General features: G+C 44.8%; 2 protein-coding genes across 3 annotated transcripts in view; both read right to left on the bottom strand.

The window, feature by feature from the left end:
• Nucleotides 1-24648, bottom strand: part of GRK5 (G protein-coupled receptor kinase 5) — a 253448-nt gene extending 228800 nt beyond the window's left edge. For both annotated transcript variants that reach the window (XM_074382960.1, XM_003922149.4), the window contains exon 1: nt 24371-24648. In XM_074382960.1, the coding sequence (XP_074239061.1) occupies nt 24371-24422 (52 nt within the window). In that variant the 5' untranslated portion in view covers nt 24423-24648. The remainder of the gene's footprint in view (nt 1-24370) is intronic.
• On the bottom strand, nt 17932-23694 carry LOC120362546 (cytochrome c oxidase subunit NDUFA4). The gene is given in 2 exon segments (XM_039465347.2): nt 17932-18292; nt 18294-23694. Coding segments are annotated over 2 exon segments (249 nt in total). The 5' UTR covers nt 18342-23694; the 3' UTR covers nt 17932-18091.
• Nucleotides 24649-25131: the final 483 nt, after the last annotated feature.

Genomic DNA, 25131 nt, shown 5'->3' with positions numbered 1-25131 from the left:
ATATTCTGGATATTAATCCCTTGTCGGATGAACAGTTTGCAAATGTTTCCCCCAATTCTGTGTGTTGTCTTTTCACTCTGTTGACTGTTTCCTTTACTGCACAAAAGTTATAGTGTTGTCCTTCCACTCACCACCATGTCCTATCAGGTGCCAAACGCTACAGATTTTGTCTCCCCAAGCTGCTCCCACCCACCCCTCCCTCTCTTTTATGCAGAACCCCGGAAGCCCCATATACTTCCAAGAACCACTGCCCATTTGGCCCCACAGCCTCTGCTGCCAGATCTGGTGTCTTCAAGCACAGCTAGAACCAGCCTTCTCTGCTGAAAAACTCTGAGTGGCTCCTTTTTTTTTTTTTTCTTTTTTATTACCCAGACTCAAGTACAGTGATATAATTACAGCTCACCACAGCATCCCTGGGCTCACATGATCCTCCCACCTCAGTCCTCCCCAAGTAGCTGGCACTACAGGTACACACCACCATACCTGGCTAATTTTTTTATTTTTTGTAGAGATGGGGTGATATGGTTTAGCTGGCTGTGTCCCCACCCAAATTTCATCTTGAATTCCCACATGTTGTGGGAGGGACCTGGTAGGAGGTCATTGAATCATGGGGGCAGGTCTTTCCCATGCTGTTCTCATGATAGTGAATAAGTCTCACAAGATCTGATGATTCTATAAGGGGGAGTTTCCCTGCACAAGCTCTCCCTTTTTGCCTGCTGCCACCCATGTAAGACATGACTTTGCTCTTCCTTGCCTTCTACCATGATTGTGAGGCCTTCCCAGCCATGTAGAACTGTAAGTCTATTAAACCCTTTTTCCTGCATAAGTTACCCAGTCTCTGGTATGTCATTATCAGTAGCATGAAAATGGACTAATACATGGGGTCTTGTCATATTGCCCAGGCTAGTCTTGAACTTCTGGGTTCAAATGATCCTCCCACCTTGGCCTCCCAAACTGCTAGGATTATAGGCATGCATCACCATACCTGGCTGGTTCCTTTTTGCCTAAAACTTTAACTCCCAACTTCTAGCCTGACACTCAGAGACCTCCCTATATGACCCTATACTTCTTCAGCCTTCCTGCTCCCTGCTCTCCCACAACTACTCCAGGCTCCGGACAAATGGAGCCACCTCAAGCTGTTCCCAAGCCACCACCATTTGGCTCTTCCCAATGCCAGGAACTTTTGTCCCTCACACACTCCACCCTGTTACCTCATAAGATAGAATTATCTCCACAGCACAGGCTAGAGGCTCAAATCCAAGCTCCAACACCTACCTGCATGTGTCCTTAACCTGTCAGATTTGTCATGTGCAAAAACGATACCTAAAGCATTGGACTGTGGTGACAAATACATCTATCTCTATAAAGCCTGCTTCACAGAGCCTGCCCAAGGTAGGAGCCCCATAAATGGTGTCTTCTTACTGCCAGCTACCTCTCCTGAAGGCACAGTCCAAGGCCACTTTTCTGATGAAAGCTTTACTGATTCCTGCCCCCCATCTAGGCTGCCTTTGTACTTAGACTACTTCGTAATGGAGTTGATCATGTACCTGCCTTTCCCCCAACTAGGGTGTAAGGTCCTGAAGAGGAAGAGCAGAATCTCACATCTTTGCATTCCTAAAGTATCCTGGCCAGCATTACACACGCAGGAGGTCTTGAATCATATCATACTGACTCTGATTTTATGCATGCTAAAGCGCCCTTCTGATTCATTGGTCATTAGTTCACTAGACAGAGATAACAGGAATCTAGCATCCACTGAGCACATCCCTGGTTAAAGGATTACAGACAGAGTCTCTCTTCATCAACTGTCCAGCTTATCAACCAAGGATAGGCATGTTCACCTTCCACGAACTGTCATTTTATTATCAAATAACGGTGGTGGCCGGGCACGGTGGCTCATGCCTGTAATCCCAGCACTTTGGGAAGTGAAGGTGGGCGGATCACATGAGGTCAGGAGTTCGAGACCAGCCTGACCAACATGGAGCCCATCTCTACTAAAAATACAAAAAATTAGCTGGGTGTGGTGGCACATGCCTGTAATCCCAGCTACTTAGGAGGCTGAGGTAGGAGAATCACTTGAACTCAGGAGATGGAGGTTGTGGTGAGTGGAGATCACACCCTTGCACTCTAGCCTGGGCAACAAGAGTGAAACTCTGTCTCAAAAAATGATAATAATAAAATAATGGCGGTTACTGTTAAACACACAACACTGCACACCCAGAAGAGCCCAGCCTAACAAAGCCAATATCTTGGAGGGTTTTTTATAAACCCCAGCCCAACACAGGGCACTGGGAAAGGTCCCAGTCTTCTCATTCCTCATCCTTGCCCCCTACTCTTCAGCTCCAAAATGGCCACTTTACGCATCAAGCCTAACAGAGGAATGCAGGCTTTTCTGAAAAATCAAATTCACATTTGAAAGACAAAAACATGTCATCATCTAGCAGAGTCAAAACAGTATGCTAGCCTTAATGACGTGTATTCACAGTCCATCAAAGCAGTCAGTCAACAAATGGGTCCAAGAAGAGTTTCAAGAATCCTTTAAGTAACACAGCTGGAATACTAATGGATTAGAATCTCTCATGGAGGAATGCTAAAAAGGCCAACCGTTGCTGAGATTCAGAAGATCTGGCATGTTCACTTTTTTCTAAAGATTTTATTTCTGTACAGTCCTATTAAGTGACCTTACATTTACAAGGCATTGTCATTCCCCCTCCCCCCAAAAAGACATCTTTGTTCTTCTAATTATTAAGTGTAATGCACATTCACTGTACAAAAATCTGGGTTTTCCTAACCCCAACTCACTATGTTACCATCATCTCTCCATGCCAGTAAGAATAGGAGGCATTGGAAGACTGCCGTGGCCTTTCTTTATTAAGGTCTTGTTGCTGTTTTTGTTTTTGGTTTTTTTTTTTTTAAATTTCCTGCAATAAGTAGTCATTTAATTAAAGAACAAAATTAACAGGAATCAAAATGTTGCAGCTGTATATTTTGTTAGACATTAGATAAAAAAGGAAAAGTATAATACAGTAAATCATTTTGTATAACAGGAAATTAAAGAGTTTTCAAATTAATTGTGATCAGGATAAAAATGTCTTTTGAACATAATACTGAATGACACTGTCACATGTCCCTCATGTCAGAGGCCTGGGAGTGGTGAGCCTGCGCATGCCCGTTGCCCGTCCTCCATTACACCGCAGAACTGTAAAACAAGGTTGAAAGGCAAACAACAGTTTTCTTCTGATAGAGTTATGTTGGGTCTTAACTGACCCCAACAGTTCACACTCCTCAGACACCAAAGAAGGAAGGAAGTGTGTCCTCTGGTTACTCCTCTTGCAGGTAAGTGTGGCCAAGATTGCACCTGTGTGTGTGATCCTGCTCTTCTCACAAACACAGCAGGTAGTCTTGAGCTGAACTTCAGGAAAGTTCCCTGACGAATGTTCAGTGTTGGTATCAAAAAAATGAAACACAAATTCTTCTCAGAAGAAAATCTCTATGGCCTATGGAATCTTGTCAAGTGCTTGCTTGATGCATGTATCTCCATTTCATTACTTTTGTACTCATTTAATTCTTTACGAATTGCTGCCTTATCTGCTGCCGAAAGTCTTGTCCAGGGTTTGTCTGCCCTCCTGTCATAGTCCTGTGCCTTTGCTACTTCCACATAATCACTGAATCGTATTAGAATTTTTCTGTCTCTTAATTCATCAACGGTGGGTCTCTGATTAAGCTTTCTTGTCAATCTTTGCTTAATTTCTCTTCTTTCTTCCTGCTCTGTCTGATCGTTCCTTTGTTTCAAGATATTTCTTCTCTCGAGCTGGGACTTGAATAATTCCTTTTCTTTTTTTTCCAGAGACACAGTCTCACTTTGTCACCCCAGGCTGGAGTGCAATGGCATGATCACAGCTCACGGCAGCCTGAAACTCTTGGGCTCAAGTGATCCTCCCACCCAAGTAGCTAGGACTACAGGCACATACCACCATGCTTGGCTGATTTTTCAAAATTTCTTTTAGAGATGGAGGTCTCACTATGTTGCCTAGGTAGGCTGGTCTCGAACTATATCTCTGCAATGTTTTGGGTTTTTGGTTTTTGGTTTTGTTTTTTGTTTTTTGTTTTTTGTTTTTTTGAGACAGGGTCTCACTTTGCCACCCAGGCTGGAGTGCAAAGTGCCAAGCTGGCACCATCATGGCTCACTGCAACCTCTACCTCCCAGGCTCAAGTGATCATCCCACATCAGCCTCAAGAGTAGCTGGGACTTCAGGCACACACCACCATGTCCAGCTAATTTTTGGTTTTGGTTTTGGTTTTTTGTAAAGATGGGGGTTTCACCATGTTGCCAATCTGGATCTCCATAATTCTTAATGGCTGTGTATGAGTCCACTGTTTGAATATGCCAGGATTTATTATATCGATCCTTTAAGATGGTCATTGGAAGTGTTTCTAATTAACCTGTATTATACACATCATCAACTAAACAACCTCCTGCATGTCATAGGTACACTAATTTTTCCTTAAGATAAAATCTTAGACATGGAACTTCAAGGTCAAGGGTTATACAGTTTTAAGCCTTTTGATATCTGTATTACCAAATTGTTCTTGAGAAAGACTTATCAACATTGATAAGTCTTTTGGTAATATAGACATCAAAGTGTAAATAAAAGTCTATATTTACACTCCAATCAGCAACAAGAGTCTAATGTTTGAAATTTACCCACACTTTTTAAATCAAGCATTATCAATGTTTTAAATTTTTGCCAAACTAAGCTTCTAGTGATAAGTGATTTCTAGTGAGATTAAGCATCTTTTCGTGTGTAGTGGAATCCTGCATACTACCTCTCTAACCAGGACTCACTTTTTCCTTAGAAACTACCTCCCCATTTATTATCTCCATCCTTCCTGGCTGTAACAAGAGCTGCCATGTTTGCTTGGGGTTTTTTTGGTTGTTGTTTGTTTGCTTTTTTTTTTTTTTTTTTTTTTTGAGACCAAGTCTCACTCTGTCACCCAGGCTGGAATGCAGTGGCACTATTTCAGCTCACTGCAAACCTCCACCTCGAAGATTCAAGAGATTCTTCTGCCTCAACCTCTTCCCTAGTAGCTGGGTTTACAGGCACGTGCCACCACACCCAGGTAATTTTTGTATTTTCCGTAAAGATGGGCTTTTGCCATATTGCTCAGGTTGGTCTCAAACTTCAGGACTCAAGCGATCCACCCACCTCAGCCTCCCAAAGTGCTGGGATTATAGATGTGAGCCACCCCACCCAGCCTATTATATACTAAATTTTTTTATATGCTAGGGTTTACATCTGTACTTCCTATCTTATTTATAGTCTTTATTTGGTTTCTGTGATCAGTAGGGCATTATTCCTATGTGAGGATAAAGATACAGAGAGACAGGCCAGGTGTGGTGGCTCACATCTCTAATCCTAGCACTTTGGGAGTCCAAGGAGGGCGGATGACCTGAGATTGGGAGTTAAAGACCAGCCTGGCCAACATGGTGAAACCCCGTCTTTACTAAAAATACAAACATTAGCCAGATGTGCTGGCAGGTGCCTATAATCCCAGCTACTTGGGAGGCTGAGGCAGGAGAATCACTTGAGTCCAGGAGGCCAAGTCTGCAGCGAGCCAAGATCACGTCACTATACTCCAGCCTGGGAAACAGAGCAAGACACCATCTCAAAAAAAAAAAAAAAAAGATAGAGGCCAGGCATGGTGGTTCATCCCTGTAATCCCAGCACTTTGGGAGGCCAAGACAGGTGGATCATTTGAGATAAGGAGTTTGAGACCAACCTGAACCTGATCAACATGGTGAAACTCATCTCTACCAAAAATTAAAAAAAAAAAAAAAAAAAAAAAGGCAGGCATGGTGTCAGGCGCCTGTAATCCCAGCTACTCAGGAGGCTAAGACAAGAGAATCACTTGAACCCAGGAGGCGGAGGTTGTAGTGAGCCAAGATCATACCACTGCACTCCAGCCTGGGCAAGAGTGAGAATGTGTCTCAAAAAAAAAAAAGAAAAAGGGAAAAGACACAAAGAGGCAAAGTTACTAGCCTTGTGGCATCTGGCAGATTAGCAACAAAGCTAGGACAGAACTCATATCACCAGTCTGCACCTTTTGCTACTTCCAGCTGTAGAAAAATTAAGCAGAAGAGAATCAGCAGGCTTGAACCTGGGAGGCAAAGGTTGCAGTGAGCCAAGATTGCTCCACTACACTCCAGCCTGGGTGACAGAGCTAGATTCCATCTCAAGTAAAAGTAAAAAATAAGAAAAAAAAAAAAAAAAAAAAAAAAAGACGAAGAAGAAGAAGAGAATCAGCACTCCTCTCTCCACATCACCCTAAACTATGAAATCTGTGCATCACCAGGGACATGGCGGGCATCTAGACAAAGCTTGCAGGAGAATGCAGAAGTGGGTGAGGATTTGCCAGGAGCCCACAAGAGTGCTTGGTAGGGCCCATTCCCCTCCCAACCTCTTCCCCTGTGTATGACAACAGTGTCCCCAACCACAAGCCTTAAAAAGTAGGTAATATTGGCTGGGCGTGGTGGCTCATGCCTATAATCCCAGCACTTTGGGAGGCCGAAGTGGGCAGATCACAAGGTCAGGGATGGAGACCATCTTGGCCAACATGGTGAAACCCCATCTCTACTAAAAGTACAAAAATTAGCTGTGCATGGTGGTGCATGCCTGTAATCTCAGCTACTCAGGAGGCTGAGGCAGGAGAATTGCTTGAACCAGGGAGTCGGAGGTTGCAGTGAGCCGAGATTGAGCCACTGCACTCCAGCCTGGGGACAAAGCGAGAGTCCATCTCAAAAACAAACAAACAAACAAAGTAGGTAATACCTATCACTCTCTCACTCCTTGTGGGATGTCTTCAAGTCCACATGGCAGTGTTTCTATCACTCACATCTAGATGGAAAATTCTTACATTTTCTCAGTAATATTTACTTACTGTTTTCTTTGGCCAGATGGAGTACTGTGTATTTTTAAACTTTCCAGGAAGACAGTTTATTAAGATAATATGGTGTATGATAATCAAACTGTTTATTTTTGACTTTTGATTTAATCTTCCTTTCTATAATCTGCTAAAGAAAATACAAGAATCATGCATTTGCCTTTCTTGGATTGCGGGAATCGGTTAAGTTAGCAGCAGTGGGGTGTTTTTTTCCTGTTTATTTCTACTACAAATGTAAACCCACTTGGCTCTCATTCTTTCCTTGGGGTAATTTTTATTTTAATGTGTAATGCCTGCTCTTCAAATCAACATCAAATTTTATTCTGAAGTACCCACAGTTGAATTATTAACATTAGAAAATACACCCGCAAACTCTCAGGATTTGAAGGGTGAGAAGAGTCCCCGAGATCACCTGGCCAAGCTGCACATTCATGTAGCTAAGGAAGGTTTCGTTTGAAGAGGAGCCACACAGCATGTGAGTGGCACATTCTCCTTTTCCCTTTAAAATTCTCATAGAGCCACGATCGAGCTTTCAATGATATGGAAACACCTTGCCTCAATGCACAGCGAGAAAAGATATCATACTACCTCAAAAGTTAAAAAGTGGCTGACTGGGCCAGGCGCAGTGGCTCACACCTGTAGTCCCAGCACTTTGGGAGGCTGAGGCAGGTGGATCACCTGAGGTCAAGAGTTCGAGACCAGCCTGACCAACATGGTGAAACCCCTTCTCTACTAAAAAAATACAAAAGTTAGCCAGGCATGGTGGCGGGCACCTGTAATCCCAGCTATTCAGGAGGCTGAGGCAGGAGAATTGTTTGAACCCCGGAGGGGGAGATTGCAGTGAGCCAAGATTACCCCACTGCACTCCAGCCTGGGCAACAGAGCAAGACTCCATCTCAAAAAAAATAAAATAAAATAAAAATAAACAACTAAAAGTGGGTGACTGGATCCTACTTCTGGCAAGTTATTAAGACTTGAGCTTTGCCAGATGTTAGCAACAAACCATTCCTACCTGCTAACAAATTCGACCCCAGGGTTGGTTATGTCTGTTACTTGCCTGCAACACACAATGAGAGCACAGCCTGGGAATCTGGAGGACAGGGTTCTGGCTTTGTTTGTTTGCTTGCTTGTTTGTTTTTTAAGAGACAGGATCTCACTCTGGTGGTCAGACTGGAGTGCACTGGCTATTTACAGGCACGATCATAGCACACTGCAGCCCAGAACTCCTGACTATAGCGATCTTCCTGCCTCAGGAGTAGCTGGGACTACAGGTGCATGCCACTGTCCTGACTTGGAGTTCCGGTTTTAGTTCTACAGGGGGCATCATAGTTGTCTTCTAATATTAGAAGGGCCCCCTCAGGCAAAGAGTGGTGCATTTATCCTGGATACCCTCAAAGAGCAGAACCAGGACCTAATGGGTTAACCTGGTACCAAGCATACCAGGTCTTGATAGGCAGACCTAGGTTTACCTTTAGCATCTGGTTAGGCCCAGGAAGATTCAAAGAAAAAGCCCTTTGCCAGCCCTCAGGAAGTCTACAAATTAGTGGGTGAGGCAAGAAGTCTATCTAACATACATACATATATATATACACAAATATATATATGTAATATTATATATATATAAATTATATATAAATATAACAGATACTTTTAATCCAGTGGTTTGAAATGGGATAGACTGCTTAGAAGAAGGTATGAGTTCCCCATCTCTAGAAAGATTTGAGCAGAAGACAGAAACCAACCACCACGGAAGCTGCAGAGTACTATTTGGGGACCCAGTCAGAGTGGTCTCGATCTCTGAGATAATCTCAGAAGGCACTCAGAAAACCCACCAGCTGCAAGGTTCTATAGAGCAGTGGTTCCCACACCTGGTTCACCTTCAGAACCTCCTATTTTAAAAATACAGACTCTCCCCAAGAGCTGCTGCTTCAGTACATACAGGATCTGTGTTCCAGTGTTCACTGTGTCCTCCAAGGAAGACTATGTTGAAGTCCTAATGCCCAGTACCTCAAAATGTGACTTTATTTGGAAATAGGAACTTTACAGAGGTAATCAAGTTAAAATGAGGTCATTCAAGTGGGCCACGATACAAAGGATAAATCTGGACACAGGGACAGATGCACAAGAGGAATAGACACAGGGAGAAGACAGCCACCAACAAGCCAAGGAGAGAGGCCTGGAACAGGTCTTCCCCTGAGACCTTCAGAGGGAGCACAGCCCTGTGCACACCTTGAACATCTGGCCTCCAGAACTGTGCAACAATAGATGTCTGTGGTTCTAAGCCACCCAGCTTGTGGTGCTTTGTCACGTATCCCTAGGAAGCACGCAGCCTGGAGATGGACATTAGTCTCGCAGAGCTGCTCTGGAGGAAAATCCAGGCGAGGGGACCCATCCTGCTTTGGAGCCTCTTTCCACTCCTGCATGGCTGCCCATGTGGGCCTCTTTTGGCCCTAGATCCCTTTTCTGGGGAAGGAAGGAGCTGGCTTCAGTGTGAGGAGCCTCCTCGCACATGCTGACATGACACAGAGCCCACAGTCTTAGCACCCAGTGGAGGGGTAGTCCTTTCCAACGCAGAGCGAGCTCACACATCTACAAATGTTTCCAGGAGGAAAATGCCACTCTCCTCCAACTGCTACAAAATGATTGAAGGTCCTGGAGCTCTGGACTATACCCTCATGCCAAGCTTATCTTGGAGGGAGGCAGAGCAGGATGAAGGGCCAGTGATTGGTTTTGTGTCATGTTGTTTTCATGGGCGTTTTCTATTCTCAGGTGGAAACCATGGAGCCCTAGTCTAGGTAAATTCCATGCAAACCTTTAGTCAAAGCAGTGACCAGCAGAAGAGCTACAGAATCCCACAGAGGAGGATACTGTGCCAGATCACAGACAGGGCAAAAGACCTCAGGAGGACGGGCACCAGCACAGGCAGTGCTTGGATGGGATCAGGAAGGATGCCCCTTCCTCAAAGCACTTTCTGCTCCCCAACCTTATACATTTACAAATCTGCCAGCTTTAGGATGGGAACAATTGCTCCCTAGAATTGTACAGTGTACAGCAAAATGCGAAAGCCCACCAACATGAAAAATGAAGCAATGGGTTAGCACTGCAGGAACAAGGGGAAGTGGCTCCTTGGTGTGTGATCTTGGAAAACCACTTCACCTCTCTGAACTTGATTTCCTTCTTTCTCAAACTAGAATAATAATAACAGCCACAGCAACAACAATTCCCAGGCCTACCACACAGCATTGTACTGAGGATCAGCAGTGAGAGATCAGGACGCCTTTCCAAAGCTGTGGGCCCTGCTTGATTTACATATGCAAAACCCAAGGGCAATTGAAAAGTCATCCACAACTAAAGTCTTTGACTAAACTCAACCTGAATTTCCCTAATTCAAACTTTGACTACCATAGAAAAGATGACTGATTACTCAGAGGTGAGGGATGTTAAGTCCCAAAGGTCTCAGAAATGTCATGTCACATACACACTCCTTTCTCGTAAGAAAATCTACGTTGTACATCCCTAGGGTCACTGAAGCCTATTTCACAAATTATTACAATTCTTCCCAAAGAGGGAAGGGGATGTTATTAGGCAGATACTCCCACAGGGGAAACACACACACACACACACACACACACACACACACATCTTTAAAATAAGTACAGAAAGATGAACATTATCATGAGTAGGATATTCCTTTATATTATACTTAAAAATTAGAGACTTTAAATGGCCCACTGTAGGGGCTTGGTTAAATCTATTATAAAACTAGTGAAAGACAATGAAAAACACAGACCCCTTTAGAACTGGGTAACCCCTAAGAGTCTGCTAGAACATACCCGACATTCCATTGAAACAGCATTCAGCTTCCAAAGTCTTTCACAATTTTTCCTGACACCCATCCATTTCATGGGAAACTATAAACACAGATATGGAAAGGCTCTGCAACATACTGTGGACTGAAAACAGCTGCGGAACAGTGTGTATACTGGGACCCATTTTGTGTAAAGTTCTACCTAGATGTTCACATGGGCATATACAGAGACTTGGAAAAATGTTTCACCTACATGCTGACACTAATTATTTCTGAGTGGTGGGGTGGCAGCTGGGGCACATGGGAAGAGAGAGATTTTTACTTTCTTCTAGATGCTTTACGTGGTCCTTCGAACTTCTTTGTTTTGTTTTGTTTTGAGATGGTGTTTGACTTTGCCACTCAGGCTGGAGTGCAGTGGCACGATCTCAGCTCACTGCAACCTCTGCCTCCCACGTTCAAGTCATTCCCTGCAGCTTCCCGAGTAGCTAGGACTATAGGTGTGTGCCATCACACCTGGGCTAATTTTTTTTTTTTTTTTTTTTTTTTTTTTTGTATTTTTAGTAGAGACGGAGGTTTGCCATGTTGACCAGGCTCTTTTTGACTCCTGACCTCAGGTGATCTGCCCACCTCAGCCTCCCAAAGTGTTGGATTACAGGGTGAGCTGCCATGTCAGCCTGGACTTTCTTTAGTGAGTATTACCTTTGCCATTTTTTGTTTGTTTGTTTGTTTGTTTGAGACAGAGTCTCACTCTGTCACCCAGGCTGGAGTACAGCAGTGCAATCTTGACTCACTCCAACCTTTGCCTCCTGGATTCAAGTGATTCTCCTGTCTCAGCCTCCTGAGTAGCCTAGATTACAGGCACATGCCACCATGCCTGGCTAGTTTTTATATTTTTAGTAGAAACGGGGTTTCGCCATGTTGGCCAGGCTGGTCATGAACCCCTAACCTCAGATGGTCCACCACCTCGGCATCCCAAAGTGTTGGGATTACAGGCATAAGCTACCATGCCCAGCCTCTGAAATGTTTTTACCTACCAAAAAGAATAGCAAAATACCGAGGACCATGATATAGAACAGTCGCCACAAGGTGCTGAAGCGTAAACTAAGAGGTGCACCTGAAGACTAGCCCTCACCTCTGTAACCCATGGAACCATCCAAGGAAATCGGGTTTCTCCTTCCTTAATTTATATTTTGCTATATATTATAGAGAATTAAGCTTTAATTTGTAAAAGTCCCTCTAATTGGATGCTGCTGAAGGAAAGCCATCTGGGGCAAGTATCTAGGCCCGGTGCATTCCATCCCAAGCAATGGTTAGTGGTTTGGAGAATGAGTGTGTGGCAAAATAACCAGTGGTTACTAATTATTATATATCACAGGGCTTGGCACCATCCATAAAGCCTCATCATGTTGGCCTCTTCCTCTTCAGAGAGGATTACAGAATTGACTGTTTAGAAATTTTTCCTCCGAGTTAACATACGTTTTCCTTGTCTTAATTGGATCCAGCCTCCCTGCCCATGAGCAGAAAGGCAATTTTTCTTTAACGATTACATCCTTCAAATGCCAGGTCATCAGCCATCCCTAGATCTGGAAGGATCCCACTGCTTGGCTTCCTCTTTTCTTTCCATTTGCTCAGCCTCATTCTAGCAGTGATGTGAAAAGCATGTGAAGCTCACATCCAAAGTTACCTTCGATTTGGCCAAAAAAGGGATGAGTGTTATCGGCATGAGACATCTCCACACAGAGCCTCAGAATTGGGGAGAACTGTTTGCCCCAAATGTTTGGCCTAATGCAAATATTTATTTCTTCCAAAACGACTAAAACAAACCACTTCCAAATTAGGGGGGAGGGGGAGTTTGCCAAACATTTTTCACAGTTAAGACAAACATTTGGAAAACATTTTGCAATTTGCCCTATAACCTTAGTTAACCTTTCTTAATTGTGCTGAATCATTTCCTAATGTACCATCTATTATGACACCAAGGCTATTTCTTGAGGATATCACTTGCTTGGCTCTCTTCTTCACCATCACATAACATAAATACAGGTTGAATATCCCTTATCTGAAATACTTGTGACCAGAAGTGCTTTGGATTTCTGATTATTTTTGGATTTTGGAATACTTGCATTATATTGGTTGAGCATCCCAAATCTGAAAATCTAAAATCCAAAATGTTCCAATGAGTCAAGAGTGGTGGCATGCACCTATAGTCCCAGCTACTTGGGAAGCTGAGGCAGGAGGATCGCTTGAGTGTAGGAGGCCAAGGCTGCAGTGAGCTAAGCTATGATGGTACTACTGCACTCCAGCTTAGGCAACAGAGTAAGACCCTGTCAAAAAAAAAAAAAAAAAAAAAAAAAAAAGGCCAGGCACGGTGGCTCACACCTGTAATCCCAGCACTTTGGGAGGCTGCAGCAGGTGGATCACGAGGTCAAGAGATCGAGACCATCCTGGTCAACATGGTGAAACCCCATCTCTACTAAAAATACAAAAATTAGCTGGGCGTGGTGGCACGCACCTATAGTCCCAGCTACTCAAGAGGTGAGGGCAGGAGAATCGCTTGAACCCGGGAGCTGGAGGTTATAGTGAGTGGAGACTGTGCCACCGCACTCCAGCCTAGCAACAGAGCAAGAATCTGTCTAAAAAAAAAAAAAAAAAAAAAAGGCAAAAAGCTCCAATGATCATTTTGCATGCATCACGTTGGTGTTCAAAAAGTTTCAGATTTTGGATTTCAGATTCTTGGATTAGGTATACTCAACCTGTGTAGGTAACATCAGTCATTCATTCTGGAAATACTTTTGAACACCTACTATGTTCCAGGAACATATTCATCAGACACACACATCCCCTATCTGTGATAGCAGCCTTAGTGGCATCAACCCACAACAGCACTTGGCTTGATACAAGTTGGATGCTCAGATATCCTTTGCTATTCAGGTCAATGGCCCAATCATTTGTCCACACTCCACCCTTATTCTTCCTAGAGCTAAGAGTTCCATCTCCTGGGATGTTACATACCCCAACAAGCTCCTCCTGAGTGTATTAACAGAAAACATTAAGACCAAGCAGGACCGATTTCTGCATCAGCCACTTAAAGCTGTTCTTCCTAGGCCATTTATTGACCCTTCAGCTTGTTTCCATTTCAGAAGCAGTGCTAAGACCCATGCCAGGATGGAATTCCATTTTCAAATGAGGTTTCACAAGACTTTTTATCAGACATGCAGAGCAATTACACTGGCTGGCTTCTTTCCATCCAGCAGTTGGGTAATTCTATCTCCCACCCCCTCCCCTTCCCTTCCTGTAGTGAGTGGTTAAGTTCAGAGCTACACCTTCTCTGTAGGAGCAGATCAAAGGCATAGCTTCCTGTGCCCTAATCATCAGGGAGTGACACCATGCTGCCTTCCCACCAGGATCTCAAGTCTGACAGTGGACCCCCAAGGAAGTGCATGGCTCTTACACATTCCCTTGCCTCACAAAGCCTTCTGAAGAGCAGAGGTGCAACATCAACGCAACACACACACACACAAACACACACACACACACACACACACACACACACACACAGAGGAGTTGACATGGTTTCTAAATGCACATACTCAAGGTTATCACTGAAAAATGGCAAGGGATTCATCTGGAAAGAGCTTTTCTAGGGGAAAAGGCCACTTCAGACCCTCTGTTTGGGGAGGCATGAGGATGCCCTGCAATCTGCAAGAAAAACCCTCCTCACCTCCCCCTCTCTAACCCCCTACTTGGGTAGTGAGTAAAGAGAGCTGCAGAGACCTGAGCCTACACATAAGGTGCCACTGTCAGGCAAAGGTTACTGAGGGCAAGAACCTCCTAACGAGTGGTAAGCGCCCAGGGAAGTGGGGTGCAGGGCAGATGGGAGCCATGCGTGGTGAGCCAGCAGGAACTGGCATGCCCACTGCCCACCTTCTTGCATCTGCCAAGGAACAGAAGTAGTGTTGCTGCCAATGATGTGGCCCACACCTAAACGCCCATGACTGTCCCCACCACCACCACCCATGGGGCTTCACATCCTGTCCCTTGGGGGAAATTCACCACATTGGTCAGGCTGGTCTTGAACTTCTGACCAAAAGTGATCCACCTGCATTGGCCTCCCAAAGTGCTGGGATTACAGGCATGAGCCGCTAGGCCTGGCCATTCTTGTTTTTTGTAGTGATAGGGGTTTTGCTATGTTGCCCATGCTTGTCTTAAACACCTGGCCTCAAGCAGCCTCCCAAAGTGCAGGGATTACAGGCATGAGCCACCATGCTGGCCATGACTCCCTTTCTTTCATCTCAGTTTCCCCATCTGTTAAACCAAGAGTAACCTCTATGTGGGAAACAGAGGACAGGGCAGTAGACCAGGTGAGAAAGCTCAGGTAAGCCAAGGCACCAGGAGCTCTGTGGCCCCTGCCACTTCACGACAGAGGAATGTAATTATCTGTTTATCTCAGCTTATCTGTTTGTCCTTGCTTTCTGCAGGGCCCCAGAAGTTGTCCTTGGGGTTCATTTCATCATTGCCTTTTTAAAAAAAATTCTTGATATTCCACAGATTACAAGTTCTTAGAAACATGGTAGGCCCTATCAAAATTGGCCTAGTTTATGACTACCTGCTGCCAGGAGGATGTCACCAGTTGACTCTGGTACAACTTCAGATAGAGTCCCTTGCTTCAGACACCAGAGAACAAGCAACAAACTGTTTTATTGTTTCAAATCCTTATGCTGCTCCTTTCTAAGTGCTAAGTTGTTAAAATGTTTCAAATCTCACAAGAAACAGTTTTTCAGGAGAAACCATTTTTAAGTGGATACAATTACAGTGTGTTTCTTTGGCATCTTTAAATACACCTTCTTCCTGATATCTCCCTACTTCAGAAACAATGAAAACTCTTAAAATGGTTTTGCCTGTCTTTGACCCCATTTTAGATCAGCTGCCTGTGGAGATTTCTTTCTATTCTTTCTGTAGATCTGCCACACTTATGCAACTTAATTTTTTTTTTAATAAAATGACGAATTTAAAATATCCCCACATTAAGAATTTCAAGAAGGAACATGGGCTCTGTATGTATCTATATCACACACTTAATTTGAATCAGGAAAGTCAGTTGCTCAATTTAGGCAAATTTTCCAACAAGATATGAAAAAGGGGGTGGAGGAGGATATGGTAGCTTACCCGCCTCCCCACCCCTGCCACCATCCATGATTGTCCCTGACCTGAATTCCCCTCTTAGGTGACTCAGTTCCAACTTCCAACCCCTGCCTTCACCCCTCCACCACTGGTCAGCTCCTCCCCTTCCTCGGCCTCTTCTTCACTCCCCGCACCCCCTCCCTGATTTTCCCCTACCCATTTATCCCTCTCATTGCTCTTCCTCACTCCCTGCACCCCTTCTCTGATTTTCTCCTTCTCCCCACTCCCTGCCTCCCTCTGCTTCTTTTAACTTTCCCTAATTTTTCATGTCAGAAGTCATAGGTTATCACATTTACCAACGGCACAGAACCCTCTAGAGAAGCTCTGTCCCAATGAGCCTTCTGCAGTGATGGGAATGTTCTATGTACATGGCCCAATACAGTGGCCACTAGCCACATGTGGCTGCTGAGCACTAGAAATCTAGTTTGTATGCTTCAGGAACATAATTCCTAACTTTAATTAATTTAAGTATAAATAACCACATACAGCTAGTGGCTACCATGTTGGACAGAGCCCCCAAAGAGGACCAGATGCCTTTAATCTTTTTGGTCATTCCCAGTGACAGACGATATCAAAGGATATACCCAGGCTATTCCCAACAGAAAGCCAGAAATGAAGACAATCTCCACCGTCTTCACTCCAGAACTGCAGCCGGTCCACTTGCCCAGGCCTCTTCCCTGAGCAACTGCTCTGCCTGGAAGGCACCACAGCACACCAGTTTTCCTCTTGGATCTTGTCATTCCTCAAAGGGTCTTCCTGCGATTGTTTTTAATGGCTTCCATTTCTAGGAACAGATCTTCATAAAAACGCAGTGTTGGCCAAGCATGGTGACTCACACCTGTAGTCCCAACATTTTGGGAGGCCAAGGCAGATGGATTGCTTGAGCCCAGGAGTTAGAGACTAGCCTCGGCAACATGGCAAAACCCCATCTACAAAAAGTACAAAAATTAGCCAGGCATGGTGGCGGAGCCTGTAGTCCCAGCTACTCAGGAGGCTGAGGTGGGAGGATCACTTGAGCCCAGGAGGTCGAGGTTGCAGTGAGCTAAGCTTGTACCACTGTACTCCAGCCTCAGTGACAGAGCGAGACCCTATCTCAAAAAAACAAAATGAGCCCCACAGCACCCCAGAAAATTGGCAGTTGTCTTTGATTCAGGTGTGTCCCTCAAGTATAACCTTTTAATTATGCTTAAATCACATACTGGTCCCTCAGATGACTGTCCAAATTCCAGGCACAGCAGAGTCAATACAGCCTACACAGCTAAGGAGTTCACACCCCATTCAGCCTCAGCTCTTTGGGAAAAAAATTCCAGTACTGCCCACACCTAGCTGACCAGTTAAAAAACGTAAAAACAGACTGAGTATGGTGGCTTATGCCTGTAATCCCAGAACTTTGGAAGGCCAAGGTGGGCAGATCACCTGAGGCCAGGAGTTTGACACCAGCCTGGCCAACATAGTGAAACCCCATCTCTACTAAAAACACAAAAATTAGCCAGGTGTGATGGCAGGCACCTGTAATCCTAGCTACTCATGAGGCTGAGGTAGGAGAATCGCTTGAATCCAGGAGGCAGAGGTTACAGTGAGCCCAGATTGCACCATTGCACTCTAGCCTGGGCAACAGAGAAGACTCTGTCTCAAAACAAAACAAAACAAAACAAATGCAAAAAGAGAATGGTGGTACCCAGTTGCATCTTTTCACTCATTTCATTGCATTTATCTGAGGCTGACACCCAAATGTCACCTCTGCACTGGGTCCTGTGACAACCAAATGCTGAATAAATAAATTTTACCTTTGTAAGACTTTCAGAAGACTATTCAAGAATGATTTCCTCAAAATGAAAAATGGGAGTGGGGGAAGGTTTCAGTCAGGAAGTAAGGACTTTCTCTTTTAAAAGTAGCATGATATACACAAAATCAAATGCTTCCTCCAGTGTTTGGATGGTAAGAAAAGGAATGGCATTGTCTCTGCCCCTCAAAAATACGTCTTTTCAATATCTACAATATTTTTTTTCAAGTTTCAGTTATTTATTAATCAGTGTAATCACCAATAGATTACATTAACATGATTTCATGCATTTAGAGAAGAAATATTTCCTGGTTCTGTGGAAAATTGTGCGGATGGCTTCTGGAAGACCTTCATCTTAAAGCAGCTTTACATTTCATTTAGAAATCTGGACGTTCTTTCTTCAGTTTGCTGTAATCCACATTCACTGAGTAGAACTTGTATTGATCATTGGGACTCAGTTTGTTCCAGGGCTGTGGATTATTCTTTTTGTCCCAAAAAACATCTGGATTGAACAATGCCAAACGCAAGAGATACAGGGCTGCTCCACCACCTCCAGCTCCAATAAATACAAAGAGGGGGGATCAAGCTCGGATGCTTCTTAGCCTGACCTAAGATGTGGCGGAGCATGTTTGTGGCAGAGACCTCAGATTGGAAAGAAGAAAATGAGCCCAGCCACCAGGCCTCAAGCTAAGTAGTATCTGCACTGACAATGTGCAGACTTCCAAAGTCACCTAGGACCTCCTCTATCTAGAATATTTTTAAATAAAAATTTCTACTGAAGTATAACAGGATATGTTTTAAAGTAGAAATCAATCCTATTATTTAAGGCCATAATACATTTGGATCTTTTATTTTATTTTATTTTTTTTATGAGATGGAGTCTCACTCTGTCACCCAGGCTAGACTACAGTGGCCTAATCTTGGCTTATTGCCACCTCCACCTCCCAGGTTCAAGTGATTCTCCTGCCTCAGCCTTCCAAGTAGCTAGGATTACAGGTGAGCACCACCACACCCAGCTAATTGTTATATTTTCAGTAGAGGCGGGATTTCACCATACTGCCCAGACTGATCTCGAACTCCTGACCTCAGGTGATCTGGCCGCCTCGGCCTCCCAAAGTGCTGGGATTACAGGAGTGAGCCACTGTGCCAGGCCCATTTTAATCATTTAAAATCATGCCTTCATACCCTTGTCTTTCTATTCTATTCTATTCTATTCATTTATTTATTTATTTTTAGAGACAGGTTCTCCTGTGTTACCCAGGCTAGAGGACAGCAGCTATTCACAGGTACAATCCCACTGCTGATCAGCATAGGAGTTTTTAGCTGTTCTGTTTCCCACCAAGCCGGTTCACCCCTCCCTAGGCAACCTGGTGGTTCCCACTCCCGAAAGGTCTCCATATTGATGCCGAGCTTACTGCAGACACCCAATAGGCATAGCTCACTCCAGACCAGGACTCCTGGGCTCAAATGATCTTCCTCAGCCTCCAGAGTAGCTGGGGCCACAGGCTGTGCTACCTCACTTGGCTTCACTATTCTATTTTGATGTGAGAAAAATGGGTGCTAAGGGTTGTATGATCGAAGAAATTCCAAATTCTCTTCTCAGTGAGTTACGTATTGGTAGTCACTTTCTGTTTTCTCAAGTTTAACATCTGAGTTGCATGACCTATGGCAATAATGCCTTTTTATAACCAGAAGACTTTTTTATTTCAAAAATGTCTAGACATTATAATGCTTTATCTTGCACTGCAAACACACTGGCAACAAATATTAACTTTAAGTATTGCCCATAGTCCTGGATGGTTTTATTTAAAACCTCCCAGATATGGATTGAATAGCCCTTGGTAAAGGTGAATTTGGTTAAACATTGAGTGGCTCCTGAAATTCACTTCAGCATTCTGGAAGTCTTCAGCCCAGATCCAAAGGGTATCATTTAGCAAGCCACTACAAGAGTTATAGCTTCTGAAGACATAATTTAAACAAGGATTAGTTTGGGCACTGGAAGAGTCAAGCGATTTGGAGTTTAGAATCTGACAAGCAGCAGCTAAGCTACTGAAAGACGAGAGCCTTGTGGGTATTTATCTGATGGTTTTTAAAACAGGCAGCCAGATTAACTACAATCATCATTTGAAATCTTTAAGAAAGCAAGTCCTTCTGAAAACATTGCTTTTGGTTTCTCTACCTCCAAGTTGTCAGTACTGAAAAGGAAACTTAAAAAAATAAAATAAAATGAAAGGCAGTTTCATTTACCGGTATTGTGTTTAATAGGCCAAGCTGCTTTTACACACATTGAGCTGCCTTCACCAAGACGAAAGCTGCCGCTCAGTAAGAATAACATTAAGATTGAAGGAGAACCTTCAGGGTGGAGTACGTATGCCTCCACATAGCCGTAAGAGAGCTTTGAGCTTCAGAGATATTCCGGTGTTCTAATAACCTAATACAGCGGTCTTTCAGTTTTATCACCACGAATTACGGTTGCAAGGGAAAGAGGTCCAGGGCTTTCAGCCATGCTGTGGAATGCTAAGTCTGCCCAGGGCATAGCCTGCCCCACACAGGGCTGGATGCTGGCTCACTCCTTCCTTCTGCCCTTTCTAACCTCTCCCAGGCCCCAGGTTCCTAATCCTGATCATCAGGAAGATCCAGCCAAGTCACAGAGTTATCTGAGGAAACGGTTCCTGTGTATTCCGATATTTGGCAATTGTCACAGATGGCAAAGTAGTTACAGTCCTAACTTCTCAATTCGTGTGCTTGCTAGTGGCTCGGGAAAATGTGATCAATATTCCTTCAGATAATCTTAATTGATCAGATATGGCTACCACTGACCTGGAAAGAAAGGAAAAGCAGGGCCTTGCAAAATTTTTTCTCACCACTGTTCACTCAGAAGAAAGGCAACAGATCTAGAAGATGAGAAAAACACAAAAACCTTTACTGCAACAATAAAACCAAAAAGAAACACACAAAAGGCACTCAGCAAATACTCCTCATTATTATTTCAACGTTTAGCTCGCCTGCCAATTTTCTGAGATTCTGAAATGTAAACAAACAGATAGATATAGTCTGGGCCTCTTTTTCATGAAATGCTTAATCACTTAGCTCATTTCCATAAACTGCCATGAATTCAGTCTCAACTTCTTTCTTTTTTTCTTTAACCACTTTTTAGGAGAGCAATCTAAAGTTCCTAAGAGTGATTGAGTTGATGTTTTCTCATGAGACCAGGACAAATAAACAACCCCCAAAACATATTTCCATGGTTTAAAATCTTGAATGCATACTTCTACCTTTTCTTATTTTAAAATAATTCTCACAAGGGTGAACCTTGCTTGCTATATTTTCTAATTACTAACAATGAATCATTTTACTCTAATCCACTTACAGGCTTTCTATTTTATCACCACATTCATGTTTTCCACTTTATGTCTTATTACTGTAAAAATTTGAAGGTACAATGAATTTAGGAGCCATCTGTCTTTAAGAATGCGCAATAATAAGAAAAGATAGGCCCCAGTGTTACCCACCAACACAGACAACTACAAATTATTTTACAGCATTTGCAAAGTGTGGCTGTCTTTCTTCAAGGTCTGTTTCTCTATTGTTTGCGACAAATGTGACTTTTACTTGAAAGCCAAATTTTACATTGTTTATGGTGTATTTTGTTAAGTGAACTAAATTAAATTTCAAGTTTGCCTATTATATTTCTCATCTGTAACCATTGACAAGACTCTTTAAGAATTGTTTTTAAATCTTTTAAGTAACTCAGATTTTTTTTGAGGAGTTTTGCTCTTGTTGCCCAGTCTGGAGTGCAATGACCCAATCTTGGCTCACCACAACATCTGCTTCCTGGGTTCAAGCAATTTTCCTGGCTCAGCCTCCCAAGCAGCTGGGATTACAGGCATGTGCCACCACATCCGGCTAATTTTTTGTATTTTCAATAGAGACAGGGTTTCTCCATGTTGGTCAGGCTGGTCTCAAACTCCCGACCTCAGGTGATCTGTCCACCTCGGCCTCCCAAAGTACTGGGATTACAGGTGTGAGCCACCATACCTGGCCACATTTTTTTAATGTACCCTTTTATATTAGATATTTCACTAAACTAACTTAAGCTTTCATTTCTGAATATTTAAATCATATGGTTATTTGGACAATTACTAAGTTTAGTAAAATAAATTCAAATATATGAAAACTGAGAAGAAAAAAATAGTTTTAATTTCTAAAAGCATCCACACTAATTAGGATATATGGGCTCAAATCTCTAATAAAGCCCCAGCCAAAAGAAACTGGAAGCACTTAAAATCATGGTTTTCCTCCAGGTATAAGAGAGAAAAAGGGGGAGAGATGCAAATTTTTAAATGAGGTTTCCATTAAATGATTAATTTTTCTTGTTCATATGTCAGTCTCTCCCTGTTTCCGCAGGCCCTCTCCATTTCCAAGGCATCATCAAGAGCTATTTTCTCACCATGAGATGACGACCAAAGTCTCCAAGCAAAATTGAAAGGACTTTAAAAGGAAAAAAAGTGAAAGGCACATTCTTGAGTACTTCCAATCACTGCAATTCCGCCCCAGTGGGAGTCAGTCACTCCGCACAAGCCTCCAGCCTGCAGCTCTCTTCCCCAAGGCTCTGGGGGAAAAAAAAAAACCAATTTGTTGGCGTAACAACCAAAAATATCAGACAGTAAATTCACGTTGGGGAAAAAATACTGGGGAAAACAGTTTGGAGGGGGAGAGTGGAATTGATATCACTTTGCCCACTCTAAGCAAAACATAAAAGAAGCAACCAAATGTTCAGGGAAGAAAAAAAGCATCTCTCAGGCAAACAAATATCTACAGCAGCAAATATGGGGGGTAGATTCCCTGGGCAATAGGAAGAACCAGCGAAATTTGCAAGGCTCCAGTATCATCAGACCCAGTGATTTCCCAAGAAATAATTTCAGAATGGAGGGAGAGTGAACAACTTTCCCAGCCCCCGAATCCTGAGATGTACCACCGTGTCACACCACTAGGTGGCCAGCTGCAAAGGCTGCAACAGGGGCGCGGTGGGGGGCTATTTTCTCTGCTTCCTCGCTTTCAGGACCATTCCTCAACCCAGAGGAGAGCCCACCAGCACCCACCTTGATCCCATCCACTAAAAATGTCAGGTTGGGGCGGGGGGGGGGGGTGCGGAAAACAGTGGAGGCCTTAGAACCTGAAGTCACCAAGTAACAAGTCTCTCCTAAAAATGTGTTCCCACCAAAGCTAAGCAATAAGAGGGAGATTAACCTGTATATTTTAAACTCTCCTGGGATTTTCAAAGCACTTCCCCCCTTCGAGGCTTCCGAAATAAACCCTCTTGCCCACTGGCTGCTTTAGAGTGACAAGTGACGACGAAAGTAAGACACGAAGGCCAGGCTGAGTTGCTGAAACGCTGCCCACAGAAGGCCATGCATCACCTACCCCCACAGCGTGTAGGGAGCCACAGGGTGATGGAACTGGCTGAATAAACACGAATCATTTTATTGCTGACCAGAAATTCTTCCCTCCATTCATCAAAGTGGGTGAATGAAAATATTAAGTAGGTAAGACATTTTCGTGGACTGCTCACCAAGTATCCTTCTAAAGTCAAGCCCTTACTCAGTCTGCCTTCTTCTACCTTGAGTATCAGATAAAGCCTTCTCCCATGAAAGGAAAAAACCTCTTCCTCTTTTATGAAAAAAGGCCGCACACTAGAGCTCAAATCTTGACCAGAAAAAAAGAAAAAGATGTTATATATATTCCAGGTATTCCTAAATATATATGTTTACATGTATACAACACAATCATTTCAGGAAGCATCTAAGTTTCTGCCTCCCCCCGTTTTTTTCTGTTTTTCATCTCAAGGAAGAGTCAAAATATGTGTTCATAGGGTTTGACTCAGGATCTTACCCACTCCAATATCTAGACAATATTTCCTGCCAGCTAAATGCAGGAAATCTAATGATGTGCATAGAAAACGTATCTAAAGCGCCAGCACACTTACCTTTCTTTTCATAACTGAGCCAAAATCAAACAATTTCAGTTATCACGCCCCCAGAAAAGAAAAACCTGAAATACTGAATTACTTTCTAGGTTATCTGTACAGCCATCCTTTGATCATTCTATGAACAGCCTAATTCCTCAACATCTGACTTTGCCTTTAAAAGGCTTCCTTCCACACGACGGGATTTCCCTAAGAAACATCCCAGCGGATGGTTTCCAGCAATAGTCTCTATCAACTCAGCCTGCGCAGGCGAAGACTTGGCTTCTGCTCATTTCACCCCCGCCCCCCACAATACACACACCAGTTCACACTCACAGAACCATCCCGAGCCGACTTGAACACTATTTTATGTGCATGTTTGCCCGTCGCTCCCCGAATGAATGCTTTTCCAACTGACCTTTCCGCAACTGCCGAGATGGCACGCTCTGCAGGGCGAGCGCTGGAAACTAGGAGATCTGTTCGCATCCAAATCCCTGCAACCTTCTCTGCCCAAGTCCAGATCCCCCGAGCCCCCGGGCAGGAACCCTGAAGGGTCTGCAGAGCCTCTCTCCGAAGTGTCCTGCCCGCGACCCACTCCCCACAGCCAGCATCCCGAACGGGCGCAGCCCCATCCCGCACGCCGCCCGGCCGGCGGCGGACGCGCCGGGCACGGACCGGCCCTGCCTCTTACCTTCCCTGGCTTTCAGCAAGACTGTGTTGGCCACGATGTTTTCCAGCTCCATTGACAGTCGGCGGTCAGCGAGGGAGCCGGCCGGCGGGGCTGTCAGCGCCTGGGGTGCTGCCGCTGCTGCTGCCGCTGCTCGGGCTGCCGCCGCTGCTGCCGAAGCTGGGAGCCAGCAGCCCGCCTCGCCTACCGCATTATTCCTGCTCCCAGCCCAAGAGTTTCCCCCTCTGCGAAGAGGAGCCGCCGCCGCCGCCGCTTCTTCCTCCCTCTGTGTCCCCCCTCCCCCCCTCCCTCAACACTCTCCCCCCCACCCCCCCACCCTCCGCGTGTCTCTGTCACTCCATTCTCCTCCCCTCCGGCTCCCTCGGATGCTTCAATGCCTCGGATGCTTCTGCCTCCCCTCCGTCCCTCCCGGGGGTGTGGTACTAGCAGGCTCTGGCGGCCGCACTGCGCAGGCGCCGGCCCGGGAGCGCCTCCTGCCTGGGCGCTCGCGGCGCGGGGCCTGCTGGGAGCTGGAGTCTCCCCGGCCGCGCGGCGCCGGGGCTGAGCTGGACTGGCGCGCGGCAGCGGGAGCGAGGACCCGCCCCGGGACGGCACCGAGAGCGAAGGCGGGCACCGCCCGGCCAACAGGCGACTCCGAGGCGGCCCAGCCGCGCCGAAGCCGTCAGCACCCCCACGCAGACTTCCGCCCCGCCGCGAGCCCGGAAAGCGGAGTACCCAGGCCCCGGTGGCGGCGGGCTAAGCGCCGCGGCCCCGCGGGAGCCAGT

The sequence above is a fragment of the Saimiri boliviensis genome, chromosome 12 (assembly GCF_048565385.1).
Source record: "Saimiri boliviensis isolate mSaiBol1 chromosome 12, mSaiBol1.pri, whole genome shotgun sequence".
Classification (NCBI taxonomy): domain Eukaryota; kingdom Metazoa; phylum Chordata; class Mammalia; order Primates; family Cebidae; genus Saimiri; species Saimiri boliviensis.
The sequence above is the reverse complement of the archived record's forward strand: the minus strand, read 5'-3'. Positions and strand labels throughout refer to the sequence as shown.